At 40.1% G+C, this 16,931-nt stretch overlaps 1 protein-coding gene across 3 annotated transcripts; it reads right to left on the reverse strand.

Annotated features, from left to right (window-relative positions):
• Positions 1-920: 920 nt before the first annotated feature.
• On the reverse strand, positions 921-16,923 carry LOC115780552 (protein polybromo-1-like). Of its 3 annotated transcripts, none has more exons than XM_030729808.1 (31): positions 16,805-16,923; positions 15,331-15,542; positions 13,918-14,067; positions 13,688-13,785; positions 13,443-13,590; positions 13,191-13,340; positions 11,518-11,634; positions 11,364-11,432; positions 11,186-11,284; positions 11,019-11,104; positions 10,849-10,934; positions 10,519-10,735; positions 9,901-10,042; positions 9,617-9,711; positions 9,235-9,514; positions 7,188-7,293; positions 6,445-7,084; positions 6,127-6,338; positions 5,831-6,016; positions 5,564-5,721; positions 5,215-5,466; positions 4,986-5,131; positions 4,525-4,682; positions 4,239-4,422; positions 3,889-4,090; positions 3,575-3,776; positions 3,286-3,438; positions 2,603-2,761; positions 2,194-2,246; positions 1,549-1,762; positions 921-1,312 (listed from the first exon to the last, which is right to left on the reverse strand). In XM_030729808.1, the coding sequence occupies exons 2-31, from the start codon at positions 15,382-15,384 to the stop codon at positions 1,149-1,151; spliced, it is 4,980 nt and encodes a 1,659-aa protein (XP_030585668.1). In that variant the 5' UTR covers positions 15,385-15,542; positions 16,805-16,923; the 3' UTR covers positions 921-1,148. The 3 variants fall into 3 exon arrangements, with proteins under 3 accessions (XP_030585668.1, XP_030585669.1, XP_030585667.1); XM_030729807.1 differs by having other exon boundaries at positions 1,149-1,312; positions 2,603-2,764; XM_030729809.1 differs by lacking the exon at positions 2,603-2,761 and having other exon boundaries at positions 3,370-3,438.
• Positions 16,924-16,931: the final 8 nt, after the last annotated feature.

Here is a 16,931-nt window from a genome sequence, read left to right on the forward strand (position 1 = left end):
ATACTTAAATTTTCACCAGGTGTGACGCATGTGCAAAGTTTCATGAGTTTTTGAATATGATAAAGCCCCCAAAAAGCCAATTCATTTGCCTGAATAATAATAATAATAATAATAATAAAAAAAAAAAAAAAAAAAAAAAAAAAAATAATAATAAACGAAGCAATTACAATAGGGCCTTCGCACAGTTCGTGCTCGGGCCCTAATAAAATAGAAGTGGCAGCACAGGTGGGGCACGGGATTAAAGTCAGATTGTTTTATACAGTACTGTATACAAAAGCAAAGGCGACTGGAAGAAACAGAACGGAGGAAGTCCTATTCTCTAGGCTCAGAATAGGTCATACTGGGGTAAATTTAGCTATGCAACTATTAGGAAAACATGGTAAGAGACATTGTAGAAAATGTCAGTGGAATATGTGTTACAGAAATGTAATGAATATAGAAGGGACAGGGAAAATATCAAGCTAAAATACAGAAACAAGAGTTTATAGAAGTTAGATTTACGTGTTTTATTGCAAAGGGGGTGTTAATGTTGGCTTAAGTTTAAAGAAAACTGGAACTGTAAGTACAATCTAGGGATGAAATGTAATATATAGTAGTAGGGTGTTTGTAATTAGTGCAGTTTTTTGTGGGATGGGAATCTCCCATCCCCTGCAGATTGCATTCTGGAGTCTATCATCCCAGCCCAGCAGGTGGCAGTATTACACCTGATTGTTGGTATCAACTACCAAAGAAGTAAATATTTATAATAAATAAAAATTATTCAAAATCCCAATTCGATATAACTAGTCAGTTCATCTATATGAAGGCTAATTACATCTTCATCAGCTCCTGTAATACCTCTCAAGTGATGCTCCTCAAGCATTTTAGTATTTAGTCAATAAACACAACCAATCTGAACTCTTCACATTTTAATTGTGAAAGCATGAAGGCCTTCAATACAGAACGACAGTCATTGACAATAATGCACTTTGAAAAGCATATCTGAACTGTAAAACAGAAAACAGCACCAACACAGAAAGCAGCTTATATGAATGCAAATATTTCTCTCTCTTTTTTTTTTATGACAACACAAAGTAAAGACTTTTTAGTGAGCTTAACTCTCATCCTGTCTCACAGGTTTGGGAACAGAGGCTCGCAATATGTACACGCTACAGGTTGTGCATCTGACGGATGTTCAGGGTATCCCGCAGCATCAGGTCACGTAGTCGCCAAAGTGCATCTGCCATTGTCTTGTGGGCCCCCTTACTCTTCAGCCAGTGTGATGGTAGTCTGCTCTCCTGCTCTTTTGTCAGACGTACATCTTGTTTTTGAACTGAAATTGCAAAGAAAAAAAAAAGTATATATTTTAAATCTTTCACTGGTGGGAAAAGAAATCACACATGGTACAATTACATGAAAATCCAACATATTCATGTTCACACTTGAGTGCTATCTGTTCACAGATAAAAGATGCAAGATCCAAAATATTAGTATGTGAAGATATTTCAACCTGTGTATCCACCTTTTTATGTAAATTGAATGACTAGCTAGCAAAAGTATAAAATTAACCTGAGAGAGCTTGGTCCCACTTGCTAACAGTTGAGGATTCTGCAGTAAGGCCCTCGATGTATCTCAGGTAAGCCTCAGAGTGGAGTACCCGCTGATTTTTGGCAGGTGGGGACACAAACACCGGGGTGGATGGCTGTTGGAGTGCAGGTTGTCCCACCTGGCCTTGGCCTGGGTATGGTGGGGGAGCCTGCTGCCCTGGGCCAACCAAACCCATCTAATGAAAACATTCCAAGAACTCCATTATTTCTCTGATTCAGACTATTGTTCAGTTCAATTCCACTCAATTAATCTGTACAGCCCAATATCACATGTGGCAGTTCAAATGGCTTCACAGGTATAAAAACATAAAGGTATAACAAAACATTGACACAGCATTTGATCATCAGTACCTACATGTATACAAAGCTACAATATTGCCAATGGTATCAAAGTGGCCCAGCATTCCAAGCATCCCATAATGATTGTACATTGTCTGCACAAGGTTAGACAAGGTAGCTTAAAAAAAACAAACAAAAAAAGACATCTAACCAATTACCTAATGATTTCTCCATTTATATCCCAACACCTATATCTGCATCAAGACTGCAAAATGTATCTAAACTCAGATCTTATACAATCTCTCTTTTTCGCAGCCTAATCGATTACCTGAGATCCATGAACACTTCCTGCTCCAGGTCCACCTCCCATTCCATTGACACCTGTGAAGATATTCATCCATGACAAGTTGGCACCAGCCACTTTCGATCAGTTTATATTCCAAATACTATGTTAGAAGTGCAATACTATAACTTGACCAGTGTTATTTTAGGAATTTCATAAATGCCAATCATTAAAAAAATGATCACGTGGATTTATTACTACTATAATCAAGGTTATGAACACATTACCACCAAGTCTGTTGGTAATGAGCTGAACAAATGCCCAAGTCCTAGTTGAGACTTTACGCTAAGCTAAGGACCTCAGCCTATTGGTACAGGTAGCCCCTCCAGCAAGTCAGATTGGGAGACAGGAAGCAACTGCTTGACAGGTGGTGTGGCTATGACAGCACTCTTACCAAAGTATGGTATTCCAGGGAACCCAGGCATAACGGGCAGGAGATGTTGGGGGAAGACAGGCACCCCCATGTGATGTGGTGATATGCCAGTCATACTAACCATGCCATCAACATATCCCTGCAGGGGCATCATAGCTGACCTATATGCACCCATCATACCTTCTTAGGAAGGAACAGTGGTAACACAAAACAGCAACATGCATTAGTCAAACATGCATTCACTACCAAGCATGCAGTTATATGTTAATATGTGGCTTAATCATGAATGAATGAAAAAGGTCACACAAATGAGAGATGCTCACAAAATCAATTTAGTACATGTGCAGTATGGTCAAGCATTCATTTTACTGTATAAATCCTTAAATGGTGTACACCAGCCTACACCAGCCTTTACGCTTTATGTTCTGCAGTCACATGTAGGATTTGCCATGATCCAATTGTAATATTGATTCTATTGATTTTACCATGACGTGTGAGGTTGAAGCATAATGGGTGTTATGCACCATTTAAGTCTTGGATTTATGAATTAAGTGAAATAATGTTAGCAGTGACACAAAATTAGATCACAGCAAAATGAAATCACAAAAAATAAAATTAAAAATGTGAGTAATTCTAGCAGTTAAGCTTCTTATTCCAGCCTTATAGTGTGCACTGGGGATCCATCTGCATCTATGAGGGGTTACCTGACACAGGCGTCATGCTGGGATTTAGCATCCCCATGGGGGTTGGGGGAGGCACCACCCCCATCAGTGCCCCTACTGGGGTACCTGCTCTAGGGGACGTCTGATGCTGGGCCCTCTCACGCTCCTGTTGCTCGGCCACTTTAGCTGCTCGCTCTGACACACAATAAATACAAGTATATGGTTTTAATTTTATCGTTCACAATTATTAAGCCAAAAATAAATGGATCAATAGATTCAAGCAAAACTCTATGCTATGAATTTAATAAGAATATCAAATAAAAATACTCACCTTCGTACTCTGCTTTCCTGGAACTGTCCAGGTTCCTCCACTCTGTGCCAACAAGACGGCTCAACTCCCCAAAGGAAAAGTCTGGGTGCTGGGCTTTGATGACCGCTCGCATCTCACTGCTGAACAGGATGTAACCACTCATGTTAATCTTCCTCTTTGAGCCTTCCTTCTTTGAAAGCCCCTTTATGGATTTTGGTGTGGACTGTAACCATCACAGAGGGAATCATTTACAAAAATGCTTAAAATAAACTAAAAACAAAAAACTGCCTAAAATTAATTAACTACCAAATAAAAAAAGTACTCCTCATACTGACCTGTGGAGGAGTGTAAGGCATGATATCCATGTCACTAGACATGGAAGACTGCATCTGGGGAAGAGACTGGTCCCCAAGCTCACCATCATCATCCCCAAGATCCTCTAGCTCTTCATCTGTCATGTCAGCAAACTTAGCTTCCAGTTCCTCGATTTTCTTGTCTAACAGAGGGGATGGCTCCTTCTGGGGCACTATAAGTTTCCTGTATAAGACATTCAGCGCAATTTATTCATCTTTTTCCTAATAAATTCTTAGATTAGGAAAAGCTTGCTTCCATGCTTTAAGTTCTGCTCGTTTAGGTTTTTCACCTACCAACAGCGATATACATGTGTTGTGTACATGCTGTTCACCTAAAATAGTAGATTTCATCCTCCACCACCTTCCCAGAGAGTGAGAAGCGCTTCAGACCCTTGAATTTCTTCATCTGCTTCTCACTCTCAATGTAGCGGCTCTCACAGAGCAGAACATTCTCTTCAGGCACTTCAGTGGGCCGACATGACAAATAGTCTTTGAAGGATGACACCACACACTTTCCTGTGAAACGAGAACTAATTTAATGATTCATTTAGTGATTCTACTCAAAATATTATAACCATGAAGTAATACACAAAACTGATGGTGTTCTGTTTAGGTTACCTATGATGCAGGTCATGGGACAAGTCTCCTCCAGGTTGCTGAGGAACACTTCCTTTTTATAGAACATCTTTGTAGGTTCGTGCTCTGTTTCTTCAGGATGAATAAAGATGGGACCAAAGAAATAACCTGCTCCATCTCGCATCCACATTTTCTCAATCCTGTTCAATGGAAATAAAAAGTCGTGTCATAAGCATTTGCTAAAAATTACTATTATTAAGTTAATGCATAACCCACCATCACACTATTGCTCAATCCTTTTTTTTTACCCTCCAACAATAGAGTTTAAATTATCATAATTGTAGGAATGTAAGAGGCATATTCTAAATGGCAGTTTGGAAAAAGAGAACTGAACTATAAACATCTCTTCACAATTAAACAAAACATGAACTTTTAGCTGTCATAAAGGATATAATGACATCACTTACAGAGCACTGCCATTTTCATAGGAGCACCTACTCTACCTGCCAACTCGGTGGCGCACTAGTCCATGAGAAGCAATGTAAACGCAGTCTCCTACTTTAAGCCACAGGTTGTTGTAGCAGAGCTGCTCATAGTACTGACACCCTGGCTCCCCATTGGTCACATCCAATGGGACATCCTCCCTTTCCTGCAGACACAAATCGGTTTCCTGACAGCAGTAATTACATGTACACTACCCGTTTTTATAGAAGCAACCAAATTACTATTTACCTTGTCTATTACACCATCTGTAATCTTGCTTTCATCTGCAATGTCTGGTGGCTTCTCCTCTTGTTTTTGGACAAACATGGATGCCACACGGACTACAGGAAGGGGTACCTCTCTGGGAACAAACCGAACAGAGCTCAAGGGCATGGTCCACATCTTGATCTTCTTGAAGGACTTGGACTTGGCAGAGTAGCGGGACTCACAGACATAGACATCCTCTGCTCTGAAGCCTTCTGGATGAAGCTTGAAGTATTCCTTAAAGCCCAATGAAGAAAAACAACTTTAAAACACAGTCACAGTAAAACAAAACCTGGTATTTAACTAAAAAGAAGAAAAAAAAGCAGTAACTTACCTTCACAAACATGACCACACACTTTCCCAGAATCTTGCTAACAGGAGCTTTGTTGTAATAGTCACTCTTAAAAACTTCCTTCTCCAGAAATTTCCTTGTAGCCAGATGAAATGTTTCATTTGGCCTATAGAACCAGCAGCCATAGAGCCACTTTTCTCCTGTGTGTATTAGCAGTAGAAAAACTGACTCAGTTGGACTGCCTGAAAATATCAATATGTTTTTTTTTTTTGAATGAAAAAATAATTTCACTAGTTCTAAAGGACTGACCGGTGTCATCTTGCCAAAGGCGTTCTATGTAGATTATATGGGGCTGGAGGTTAGGCTCTGCAGGCTCCACATATACATAGTCTCCCACATGGTACATACTGTCTTTGAAGCTGCAGTCCTGACTGTATGTGCGCTGTAGGCCGGACTGCCATGATCCTCCAACAGGGTCCTCCCTCTTCTCTGCTTCTGAGAATTCACCACATAGTCAGCAAAACAAGGCTATATGCAGAGATGCATGGTACATTATGTTTTTTATGCACTGTGAGCTTTAATAAATTAAATGTTTAGCATAATACCCCTTTTCTCCTCTTCTCTCTTGATTTTGTCCTCCTCAAACTCCTTAGGAAGCTTCTCTTTCTTCTCCTTTTCAACATCACTATGCAGATGTTTAGAAGTATAGCTGAGGGCAGGGGACATCAAGATCTCTCCATTCTTACACAGCTCATCTCTGATACGTATGAAGAACTGCTGCAGCTCCACAGCATCTTCAAAGATCTCTGAGTCTGTCCTGTAACAAACACATGATGTAATGCTAACTTCAGATTTTTTTTTTTTTTTTTAAATACAATAAGCACTGATTCGATTTTTGTCTACCATGTTCAGCAATACTTTACCTATTCAGTCTTCTGGCCTTTTCCAGCACTTCAAACATATGGTCCTGAAATACATCCAACCTCTTGTAGCGACCTCGATCTACATTATTTCTGATAATCTCAAAATTGAGTGGTGGCTTCTCTGGGTTGGCGGGATCAACAGCTGGGATCTCAGCAAGAGAATCGCTGTAACACCGTCCCTCATCATCTTGGTGACCGAGCACAGAAACAAAGAGGCTGCGGATGAGTTCCTGGATGAGGCGAGGCACATCGGGCACATGGGCATCCTCCCCTCCCTCCAGGTCACGCCTTGTCTCTAACAGCACCCTGTGCAGCAACAGAGCGTCGCGGTAAATCAGGGACTCAGGCTCATTGTAAGTGCAGGCATTGTTGAACATGAGCACCAAGTCCTCCACCAGAGCATCTACATCCTGGTACTTGTTAGCCAACATGTGGCTCTTGATCTTCTCCATGTCCACAGGTTTCTTGATGGCGATGTAATAATCAGGCAGCTCGGCACGAGAAGGCAAGCGCAGGAATATCGTGCTGAGACGACGGCCCCGCTTATCAGTGTAATTCTTGACAGCTTCGTAAAGCTCATTCAATTTCTGCTGTAGGGGTGTTAAATACTTAGACTTCTTCAGAGTAATGCTGTTCTTTCCTGCAATAGAAGTGACATTTGTATATATAAAACCATAATTCTTATATAGATATATTGCTTGATTATGTTAAGTGAAGCCAAACAGGTTAACAGAGTGACATACTTATTTTCAACTTTGGGGACATCATGTCGTCATCATCAGTTGCTGGGCCTAGCTCTTTGCGCTTGTCTTTCATGATCTTTTCTAGGATGTCTGCATCATTGTAGACCTAAAAAAAAAAAAACAATGCAGACATTCAGGGTAGACATCACTCATGATTTACTGTAAAATTTTTCAAGACAAAATTTTTTAATCCTTGGACCCTAAGTTCAAACTTTATGTGAAACAAGCTATTTTAGCTTATTTCACTTTCAAAACCTTTAAGCCAGGAGTTCAATCATTGTTCTTCAACAGGTACTGCATATAACTGTTTAAATTTTATACATGAAGTTTATTTCATTCAATATTGATAAAGATATCTGACAGGGGAAATACAGAGATGAGACAGGTGAGAGACAAATGAATCATGGAAAGATTGATGACAGTGATTAAACCAGTGTAAGAGGAGGTAGGATTATAGTTTTTGCATTCTGTTGTTGTACTCTTCAATACATGGACTAGTTCATACATGACGCTTTTCTACTCTAACTGAACACTCGTATCTATCCTTTAAGTCTGAAGTCAGTATATTGCACAGTTACTAAGATACTGAAAGCGTGACAGACAGTCAGACGACGGAAAAGCGATCCCCAAATGTATCCCAGCCTCTCGGCAGAAACTTGACCTTTGGACCTTGATCATCACTCCCAACTTATTCCTAGCTGCAATTGACTGGATCCTGCGAAAGACCACAGCAGACAAACCAAGAGGAATCCAGTGGACTCTCTTTTACCAACTTGAAGCTCTTGATTTTGCTGATGATCTTGCTGTCCAGTCCACAAAAGTGAGCCATCTACAGGAAAAGATGAACAGACTGCACTGCTTTGCTCAACAGACAGGCCTGAACATCAGTACCACCAAAACACAAGTCATGTGTATCAACCCAACATCAAATGCACCTGTCACTGTGGATAACAAACCACTCGAGGTGGTTCAGGAGTGATCCTACCTTGGAAGTCTTATGAGCACTGACAACGCAGCCAGCAATAACACCGCAGCATGGTTGGGAAAAGCTTGTGTCACTTTTGCCAGACTTTGGCCTATCTAGAAGTCAAAGCAATACCACCTCAAAACTAAACGGAGGTGGTACAACAGCAATGTGAAATCTGTTTTGCTGTATGGTTCAGAGTGTTGGAGAGTAACACAGACCAAGATGAGAAAACTGGATGTCTTTCACAACAGCTGTTTGAAGAGAATATGTGGTATATTCTGGACCATGAGAATAACAAATGAGGATCTATATCAGAAGACCAAGTGTGAAAGTTTCAGAGTGTAAAAAAAAACAAAAAAAAACGCCCTCCTCTCAAATGGCTGGGCCACGTACTGAGGATGGATAGTCAGCGTATCCCTGAAGTAGCATTGCGATGTACACCACCTGGTAAAAGGAAACAGGAAAAGCCAAGAACAACATGGCGAAGGATGGTGAGCTGCAGGAGATGAACCTTAGTGCAACATGTGGCCCATGACAGGAACAAAAGGAGGCAGCTAATAGTGGCCTTATGTCCCAAAAGGGACAAAGAGGACTAACTAATCTATGGTGTGAATTCGAACATCCTACCACACATCATTCAGACATTATCGCATTCACAAGATTTTCAGAAAACTTGACCTCTGACCTCAACCCTCAGGTCAAGGGGACTGAGAGTCAAACTTGTCTTAAATTTTTTAGTAGATGCATCTATGGTGTGAATTTGAATCTATCCTCCAAGTTTGAAGCCAATATGCTGCACGGTTACTGAGATACTGAAAGTGTGACAGACGATGGAAACGTGATCCCTAAGTGTCTCCCTGCCTCCCAGCAGGCAACACAAAAAAACTGCCTAAAACACAGCTTTTACAGCAGTCCAAAACACACAACAAAGCCCTTTGAGTTTTGTTATAATATCTAATGTAATATTGCAGAGGGACTCATCTTCAAGCTCAAGAAACAAATGTTGCTTCTTTAACTTTAGGATGTCATGCAAATATAGAACAAACTGACCTCAGTAAAAAGGCAGACACTCAAACCAACCTGAGAGCCCTCCTCATTGTAGTGTCGTGCATTGCGGAACATCAGCTTCATATCTTCCACCATTGAATCTTCAGTCAGGTACTTGTCTGAGCGGATGTTGTATTCTATGGTCCTCAGATCCATTGGTTCCAGGATGACTTTGTAGTAATCGGGGTAGTCCTTCTTTGAGGGTTTGACCATGAAGAGGTCACACAATCTGCGACCAGTGCCAGCTTCTCGTGCCTCAGTCACGGCAGCTAGGAGAGCTTTCATTCTGTTTTTCTTTGTATTCTTCTTGTGACTAGAAACCAGATACAGACCATCAAAGAACTGTCACAGAGATAGACCCTTAACAACAAATTACCAGCTCTGGAGAATTTAACAAGTACGTGACAAAGTGCACCTTTTTCTTTTAGTGCTACTGGTGTCAGATGTGGCAGAGGAGAGCATGCTGTCTCCATCGTCATCATCTCTCTGTAAAAGCTCCTTTCTCTTCATCTAGGTAAAAGGTGATATATACATTGAAGTATTACAATAATTATTTTAAAAGAATACCACAAAACTGACATAAATGTCTAATCTTTAATAAACCATAATGGAGCGCTTTTTAAAAAGAGCATTCAAGCAAAAAAAAAAACAAAAAACAATACAGATCCACAACTACAAGGAGAAGACACAGGCACTGACCTGCTGAATGTGTTGAAGTTTTAGAGCACGCTTGTAGATGGAAGAGTGAGGAACGTTATAGCGTTTGGCATTTTCAAACATCAGGGTCAGGTCGGAGTCGATGTGCTCAACGCTCTCAAACTCATTGTTCTTCATCTTGTTCCTGTGGGGAATTATGGGCTCTCACATTTGGGAAGGAGGGCACAGAAAAACTGAACTGTACAGTGAGTGTGTTTGATGCCACATTGTTCCGCATAAAATAAAAAGACAGAATGCTGCTGAAAGAAAATAAAACATCAATGATAAAAAAAACAAAAAAACCCACTAAGAAACAAATAAAATGCTATAATAGAAACTATAATAAAATGCATTTGTAATTTCTTTCTTGATATTCTTGATGTAAACTACATATAATTTTGCCAAAAACAGAGTTTAACAGTATCTTTTGAGACTTTTCAACCTAAATTATAAAAACCAATTAATTGGTAAACTAAAAATAACACAGATTTAAATTAAAATCCACTTCAATTCAATCAAACATCAGAACAAGCATGAAAGCAAACATGTGCCATGTTGCTGTGTAATACGTTTCCCTGATCAGTGTGGAAACAGCACTAGGAAAACACAGTTCTGTCATACTTGATCTGATGGAGGCAGATGGGCTGACTGATCTGATGGTAGTAGTCTGGGTAGTCTTTCCTGGACGGCAGCTGCAGGAAAGGCTCAGAAATCAGCTGGCCCTGGCTATTCCTGGCACCACGCACAGCTTCATATAGCTGGAAGATGGGATTACTCATGTCCATGTTAGAGGTCATACTCTCTGCCTCTGATTCTCCCTCATCATAGTGGACAGACCCTGAAAAACGCAGGAAGAGATTAACAGGTAACGATGCAACCTTCAGTTACAATACCGTGCAGAGCATTTTAATCAACGTCCAACAGTTTAATAATGAGATAATGAACATTTACCAGAGAGTATGCCTTCCTCATCACTTTCATACTGAAGGGCCATAGTGATAGCTGAGAGGCGGTCTCCCTGTGCGGATCTTCTATTCCTTACAGAAAATTTTAAACAGCAGAAGAGTTAAAATCACAAAGTTAATACAGCTTCGCTCTACATTATTCCAGGTGCTAAGTACCTGATACGAATGCTGGACTTGATTGGCTCTCCATGTTCCATCTCAGACTTCTTTTGTGCAAAAATCTTTTTAATGGTGTTTGCATCCTGCAACAGGTCACACAGGTTACCGTGTTGAACACTGGTGATAATGTGCACCATGCATCATATTTTCACACGCACGCTGACCTTAAACACCTGTGATCCAGGCTCATTATAGGTTTTGGCATTCTTGACCAGCAAGTCTATGTCCTTAGCCATGGCATTGACACTCCTGTAATGGCCCAACTAAAAGCAAATGTATTGGTTGGACATTTCACTAAGGAAATATTAAACCAGTATTTAACAGGAAATTACAACTGTATACCTGAATCTTTTGAGCGACGATTTTCAGATCGATTGGTTCCTTAATGATGGCATAATAATCTGGGTATTGCTAAATGAAAAAGGCAAACTACAGATCAAAGCAGAGTTACTTATTTTACGTTTCATTTCTGAAGTCATCCTGAAGGTGCTCATACCATTTTGGAGGGAAGCTTCTGGAACAGCTCACTGACGAGACGACCAGTAGGCTCAGTGTAAGCCACCACAGCATCAAGGAGCTGCTCAAGAACTTCTTTCAAACAGGTAGGTGCACTCTGATACAAATATTTACACCAGTTAGGCATCAAAATACAATATCATCCTTAGACTATATAAACACTGACATAGTAAAAGATGGCTTTCAGACCTATTACTACTGGGAGTTAAAAATTCTTGAAACATGATCTAAATGCATCACTTTTTAATGCTATGCTTGATAAAACTGGAATACCTTGAGAAAACAAGTCACATGTGCTGTATAATGCCGCATTAAAATCAACAAGCTATAGTAAACATTTTAAATAATGAATATGCCTTAAAGTCATAACTGGCATTTACGTGTTATGTTAACATGAGGGTTATTATCTTGGTATAAAGTTCAGACAAGAGCACCGCCTAGCCGGGCAAAATACACCCGTCGCACTGTATTAACTCTGTTCATTGTCACATGAAAAACAAAGATTTAATAATTATGTGACCTTGATTTTTGACCTTGAGGAGTTGATCTCTGCATGTCTTGCTATGGAGAATTATCATGAAAGGTTTCATCAAAATCCTTCAAACTATTTCTTAGAAAAAACAAAGATTTAACCATATGACCTTGACCTCAGTGACCCCATATGCAATCCCAACCTTGCTTTGGTCACAAGCTATCTACCCATGAAGTTGGGTAAGTGTAGGCCAAATGGTTCTCGAGTTATTGACAGGACACTTCAGTGGAGTCCTGCCTGCCCACCTGCCATAATAAGTCCTGTTTTTCGGCAGGCGTATAATAATACACCTTCTATAATAATGTACTTTCTATTAAAATTGTCTATAATTCATAATTTATTTTTATTATTACTACTACACACACTTGGTATGAAGGTGATAGATAGATAGATAGATAGATAGATAGATAGATAGATAGATAGATAGATAGATAGATAGATAGATAGATAGATAGATAGATAGATAGATAGATAGATAGATAGATAGATAGATAGATAGATAGATAGAAATTTGTCTTGGACATCAGATCTATATTAATCGATTAACCCCTGGGAAATCTCTATTGTAGATGTGTAGTTTCTAATGTTTAACGAGATGCCACCACAGTAGCATATAATCTTGTACATAATGTAACAAGCATGTGCATTTTTTTTATCATGTTATAACATGTTTGTTAACATCTGAGGTATAAAGTATGAGCTGTAAAAATCTGAAGACATTTATGTGTACCACCGGCATTATTCTAGACCCCTAGCAAGTCACCTCTTTTTCCACATAGTTTCAGAGTCCCATCTCCTCACTCCTCTTCCTGGGTCAATGCTAAGTGGAGTGCCATAATATGCTGCTAATATGAATGCTAACTGTGCTGCTGTGGATGGTTTGGGGGGATTAGGTTCCTGTCAGACAGCTCTTTGAGACAATGAACCGAAGCTGCTCTCTTGGGGAAAAAAAAAAAGACCACACAACCTGTTGGTCTGCTGCCGCCTTGATCGGTTAATTTTTTTTTGTGTGACTCATATTTTAACACAGCAACATTGACTACACTGAGAACTGATTCAGCACTGATTCTGGCCAGCAAGAAGCTCATAGTGAAGAATAGCAATATATCCATAAATGGCACCTCGTCTTCAGTGGATCCTCCAGGGTTGTCCTGTGCATCGTATCCGTCTTCATCATCTTCATCGTATTCCCCTCGCTGAACAAACTCATTCTTGGTTCGCAGGTAAAGGTCCCACAGTTTACAGGCAGCTCTGTATTCTGGACTGTCCAGCTACATTAAAGCGAGACAAATTCATTTTATGTTTGCAGTCTAGATTAAGATTTCTTTTATAAATATGTGCAAACACTGAAAGTTTAAATATATATTTGTTACCTTATAATAAGTCTTTGCATTGTTGAATAAAAGTTGAAAGTCACTAGTTAGTTGCTCAACATCATCATACTCCTCCATCTTTAATTTCTGCTGGATCTTCATCATGTCAATAGGCTGAGACACCACGTGGTAATAGTCTGGCTGATTCCTGTAAGAAAATGAAACTTTTTTTGTAAGGTTTTCTAATGCTGACTGATGACTTAATTATGTAATTATATCCAATGATCACTCATCTCTCTCGCCACCTTCTTTTTGGGGCTCTGATGAAAAGCTCGCACAGCATCCTCCCCTGGTCATCCTTGTAATCTCTGATTGTGTTGTAGAGTTCATGACATACAGCAATCTATAGGGCAAAAATTAAACACTTAAACTTATCCACACTCTTTTCATCATCAAATACTCACGGTCAGTGTGGGCACTATAATTCTCACAGTTAATTTTTTTAAGAAATGGTAACTGAAATTTGTAAAATTACAGGATCCACAGTAGGAATGTTTGAGGTCCTTCTCCTCTTTCTCCCAATTGAAGGCACTAACGATGAAGCCTGGCTATCGTCAAAATCTCCTCCACTCACACTGCTAGAGGGGGATGTCGCCCTTCTCCTTTTCAAGGCCATGATGAACCCCTGAGAAGACAAACTCCAATTAAGTAACACTATGTGGGAAATACTCCATATATTGATAGCATGAACAGAGCTACACTCAGTTGTACTGTATCAGCAGCAGTCAGTAACACCTGATGATAGGATTGTCATTCATGGAAAATATAAACTGACATTAGGGTAACGAAGTCAAAGGATCTGAAATGCTGGGGAATACCAGCTGTTCACGGCAGTACTGTTGTGGCTTTCCGTGGAGTCAAAATGGATGAATGTAAAATACACAACTTGACGTGATTTTCCCACACCTACTGATAATGCAGTCTCAAAATCTTGCTGAAATTATTTAATATATTAAACATAGAAAGTTGCCTTAAGGTTTAGCATTGTTCTCTTCCCCTTCTTGACAGATCCCCTCATCCTTAAAGGCAACAGGTGCTGCAAATGACGTGAAAAGGGCAGAAAATAAACACAAATAAATCAGGTTCAAAACAGTGTGCCTGCCGTTTTCTTCATTTAAAGAGACAATTCAGGTTTCTCGAGTATTCTGGTGATTATTGAGGTTATTTCTCTCATTATAGTAAAAGACTTACAGATTAGGTATTTGGTTAAGGTTTAGTTTTCAAGAGAATCTCACTGAGATCAAGAACACATTTCCTATGTTGTACACAAGATTACAGCACTGAAACAATTTCCTCAAACCAACTGATGTACACACAACCACACTGCATAACTAATAGTTATGAATTACAAATCTAAGCAAGTAAAGCTTAGCAACCATGCAGAGCAATGAGCTTATAACCAACCTTTTCATATACCTCACAACGGGGGAGCATGAGAGCTTTTGTGTACTGAAATGAGTGGCTGTTTTTCCAGTGTCACTCTGCAGTGGAGCAGCAGTAGTGGCAGTGATATGTGGAGTGGAATGGACTGGCATTTATATTGCACTTTGCTAGTCTTATTGACTACTCAAAGTCCTTTGACACTACAAGTCATTCCTTTTCATGTACACTCACCAGGAACTTTATTAGGTACACCTTGCTAGTGCCAGAGTGCCCCACCACCACCACCTTCAGAAATGCCTTAATTCTTTGTGGTGTAAATTTAACAACATGCTGCAAACACTCCTGAGGAGATTTTGGTCCATATTGACATGATAGCATCACACAATTGCTGCAGATTTGTTGGCTGTGCGTCCATAATACAAATATCTCATTCTACCACATTCCAAAGGTACTCTATTTAATCAAGGTCTGGTCACTGTAGAGGCCATTAGAGTAGTGAACTCACTGTCATATTGAAGAAACCAGTTTGAGATGATTTGACCTTTAAGACATGGCACATTGCCCTGCTTGAATGAGTCTGAGTATTCTCCTCTGACCTCGGGCATCAACCAATGAGAAGGCCTGGCTCACAGTCTCTGCTCTAATTCATCCCAAAGGTGTTCTATCAGCTTGAGGTCAAGACTCTGTGCAAGCCAGTCAAGTTCTTCGATGCCAACCCTACACCATAACAAAAAGAAGGAGAAAGTTGGTGACCTCTGCGCACTATGCACTTCAGCATCCACTTACCCTGCTCTATCATTTTACGTGGTGTACCACTTCATGGCTGAGTTCCCATCATTCCCAATTATTCCACTTTGTTATAATACCACTAACAGCTGACTGTGGAATATTTAGTAGTTAGTACATTTCACAACTGGACTTGTTGCATCCTATCACGGTACCACGGAGCTCCTGAGAGCAACCCATTCTTTCACAAATGTTTGTAGAAGCAGTCTGCATGCCTAGGTGCTTAGTTTTATACACCTGTGGCCATGGAAATGAATAAAACACTTGAATTCAATTAATTGGATGGGCGAGTGAATATTTTGGGGAATATAATATAGAAACAAATAATATTCCATTACAAAAACTTGTTAGTGCAAGATTTATGTGGCATCACAGGTAAACACTGGCTACTGCTATTAGTAAATGTAAAACAGATGTTTGGCTGATATATAGAGGCGCATATATCGAAAACTAACATTACTTACGTACGAACGTACAGAGTAGGCAGCGTTGAGCCTAAAACGCTGGTGTCAAACCATCGACAGCAACACTTAAGAGCCAGAGAATTACATGATTTGAACCAGGTGAAAGCAGAACAAATATACTATTGGCATTGTGTACAGTAGATGTTTGAGCCCTAATTAAAATAATTAACTTCAAGGTACTGGACTCCTCAGGAGAGGAGAACTAGGAAAATCACTGTTTTTTTTAATTAAAATTTTTATTTTTAAACAAACCCCTCTGGTCTCCTAGTAGGCTTTAAGTGCCTTATTTCACGTAGTTAAATGCTACAGTCCCAGCAGCTCACTGCTTTCACCTCGAATGACATTTCTCTTAACGGGCGGCCAGTGATGCTGGTATGTCTGGAGGTCTGACTCGCCAAGAATGTTAACAGCTCTCCCTTAATGCTCCCCAGCAGCTGCGCACAGACTGCAGTCCAGTGTGCACACATCAGCAGGCTAGCATGCAGAACGGCAGCTGTCCACCCACCTGAGTGTCTGTCACTCAGCGTGGACAGGTACACACCTCAGAGCTGCTAACGTTAGCTACAGTTAACGGTTAGCCTTGACGTTACCTGGTGGGTTAAAGCCGAGACAAAGGCATCACTGTAATGACGACTAACGTTATAAAGCTACCGTTATGTGCGCCGTCGACACTTGTATGAGGAAAAAAAAAACAATCCGTTTTACCACTTGTCATGGCTGTGTGCTTACCTTTTGTGAACACGGTACTACACCCACAAATTGTTAACCAACAAGAAAGCCAATCACTTATCGATTTTAGGCACGGGGACAGAACTGTAATGTTTTCGACAATATAACCTCCACTTCCGTTTGCCCA

Source organism: Archocentrus centrarchus, chromosome 5 (genome assembly GCF_007364275.1).
Source record: "Archocentrus centrarchus isolate MPI-CPG fArcCen1 chromosome 5, fArcCen1, whole genome shotgun sequence".
Lineage (NCBI taxonomy): Eukaryota > Metazoa > Chordata > Actinopteri > Cichliformes > Cichlidae > Archocentrus > Archocentrus centrarchus.

What these genes read in the sequence shown, in the direction of transcription:
- LOC115780552 (XM_030729807.1), bottom strand. Translation starts at nt 15,384, where the DNA reads ATGTGCCATGTCTTAAAGGTCAAATCATCTCAAACTGGTTTCTTCAAT. An exon ending in TGAGGAAGGCATACTCTCTG is followed by an intron (nt 10,736 to 10,848) that starts GTAAATGTTCAT and finishes TGCGTTTTTCAG; the next exon opens with GGTCTGTCCACTATGATGAG. An exon ending in AAGGCCAGAAGACTGAATAG is followed by an intron (nt 6,339 to 6,444) that starts GTAAAGTATTGC and finishes TGTTTGTTACAG; the next exon opens with GACAGACTCAGAGATCTTTG.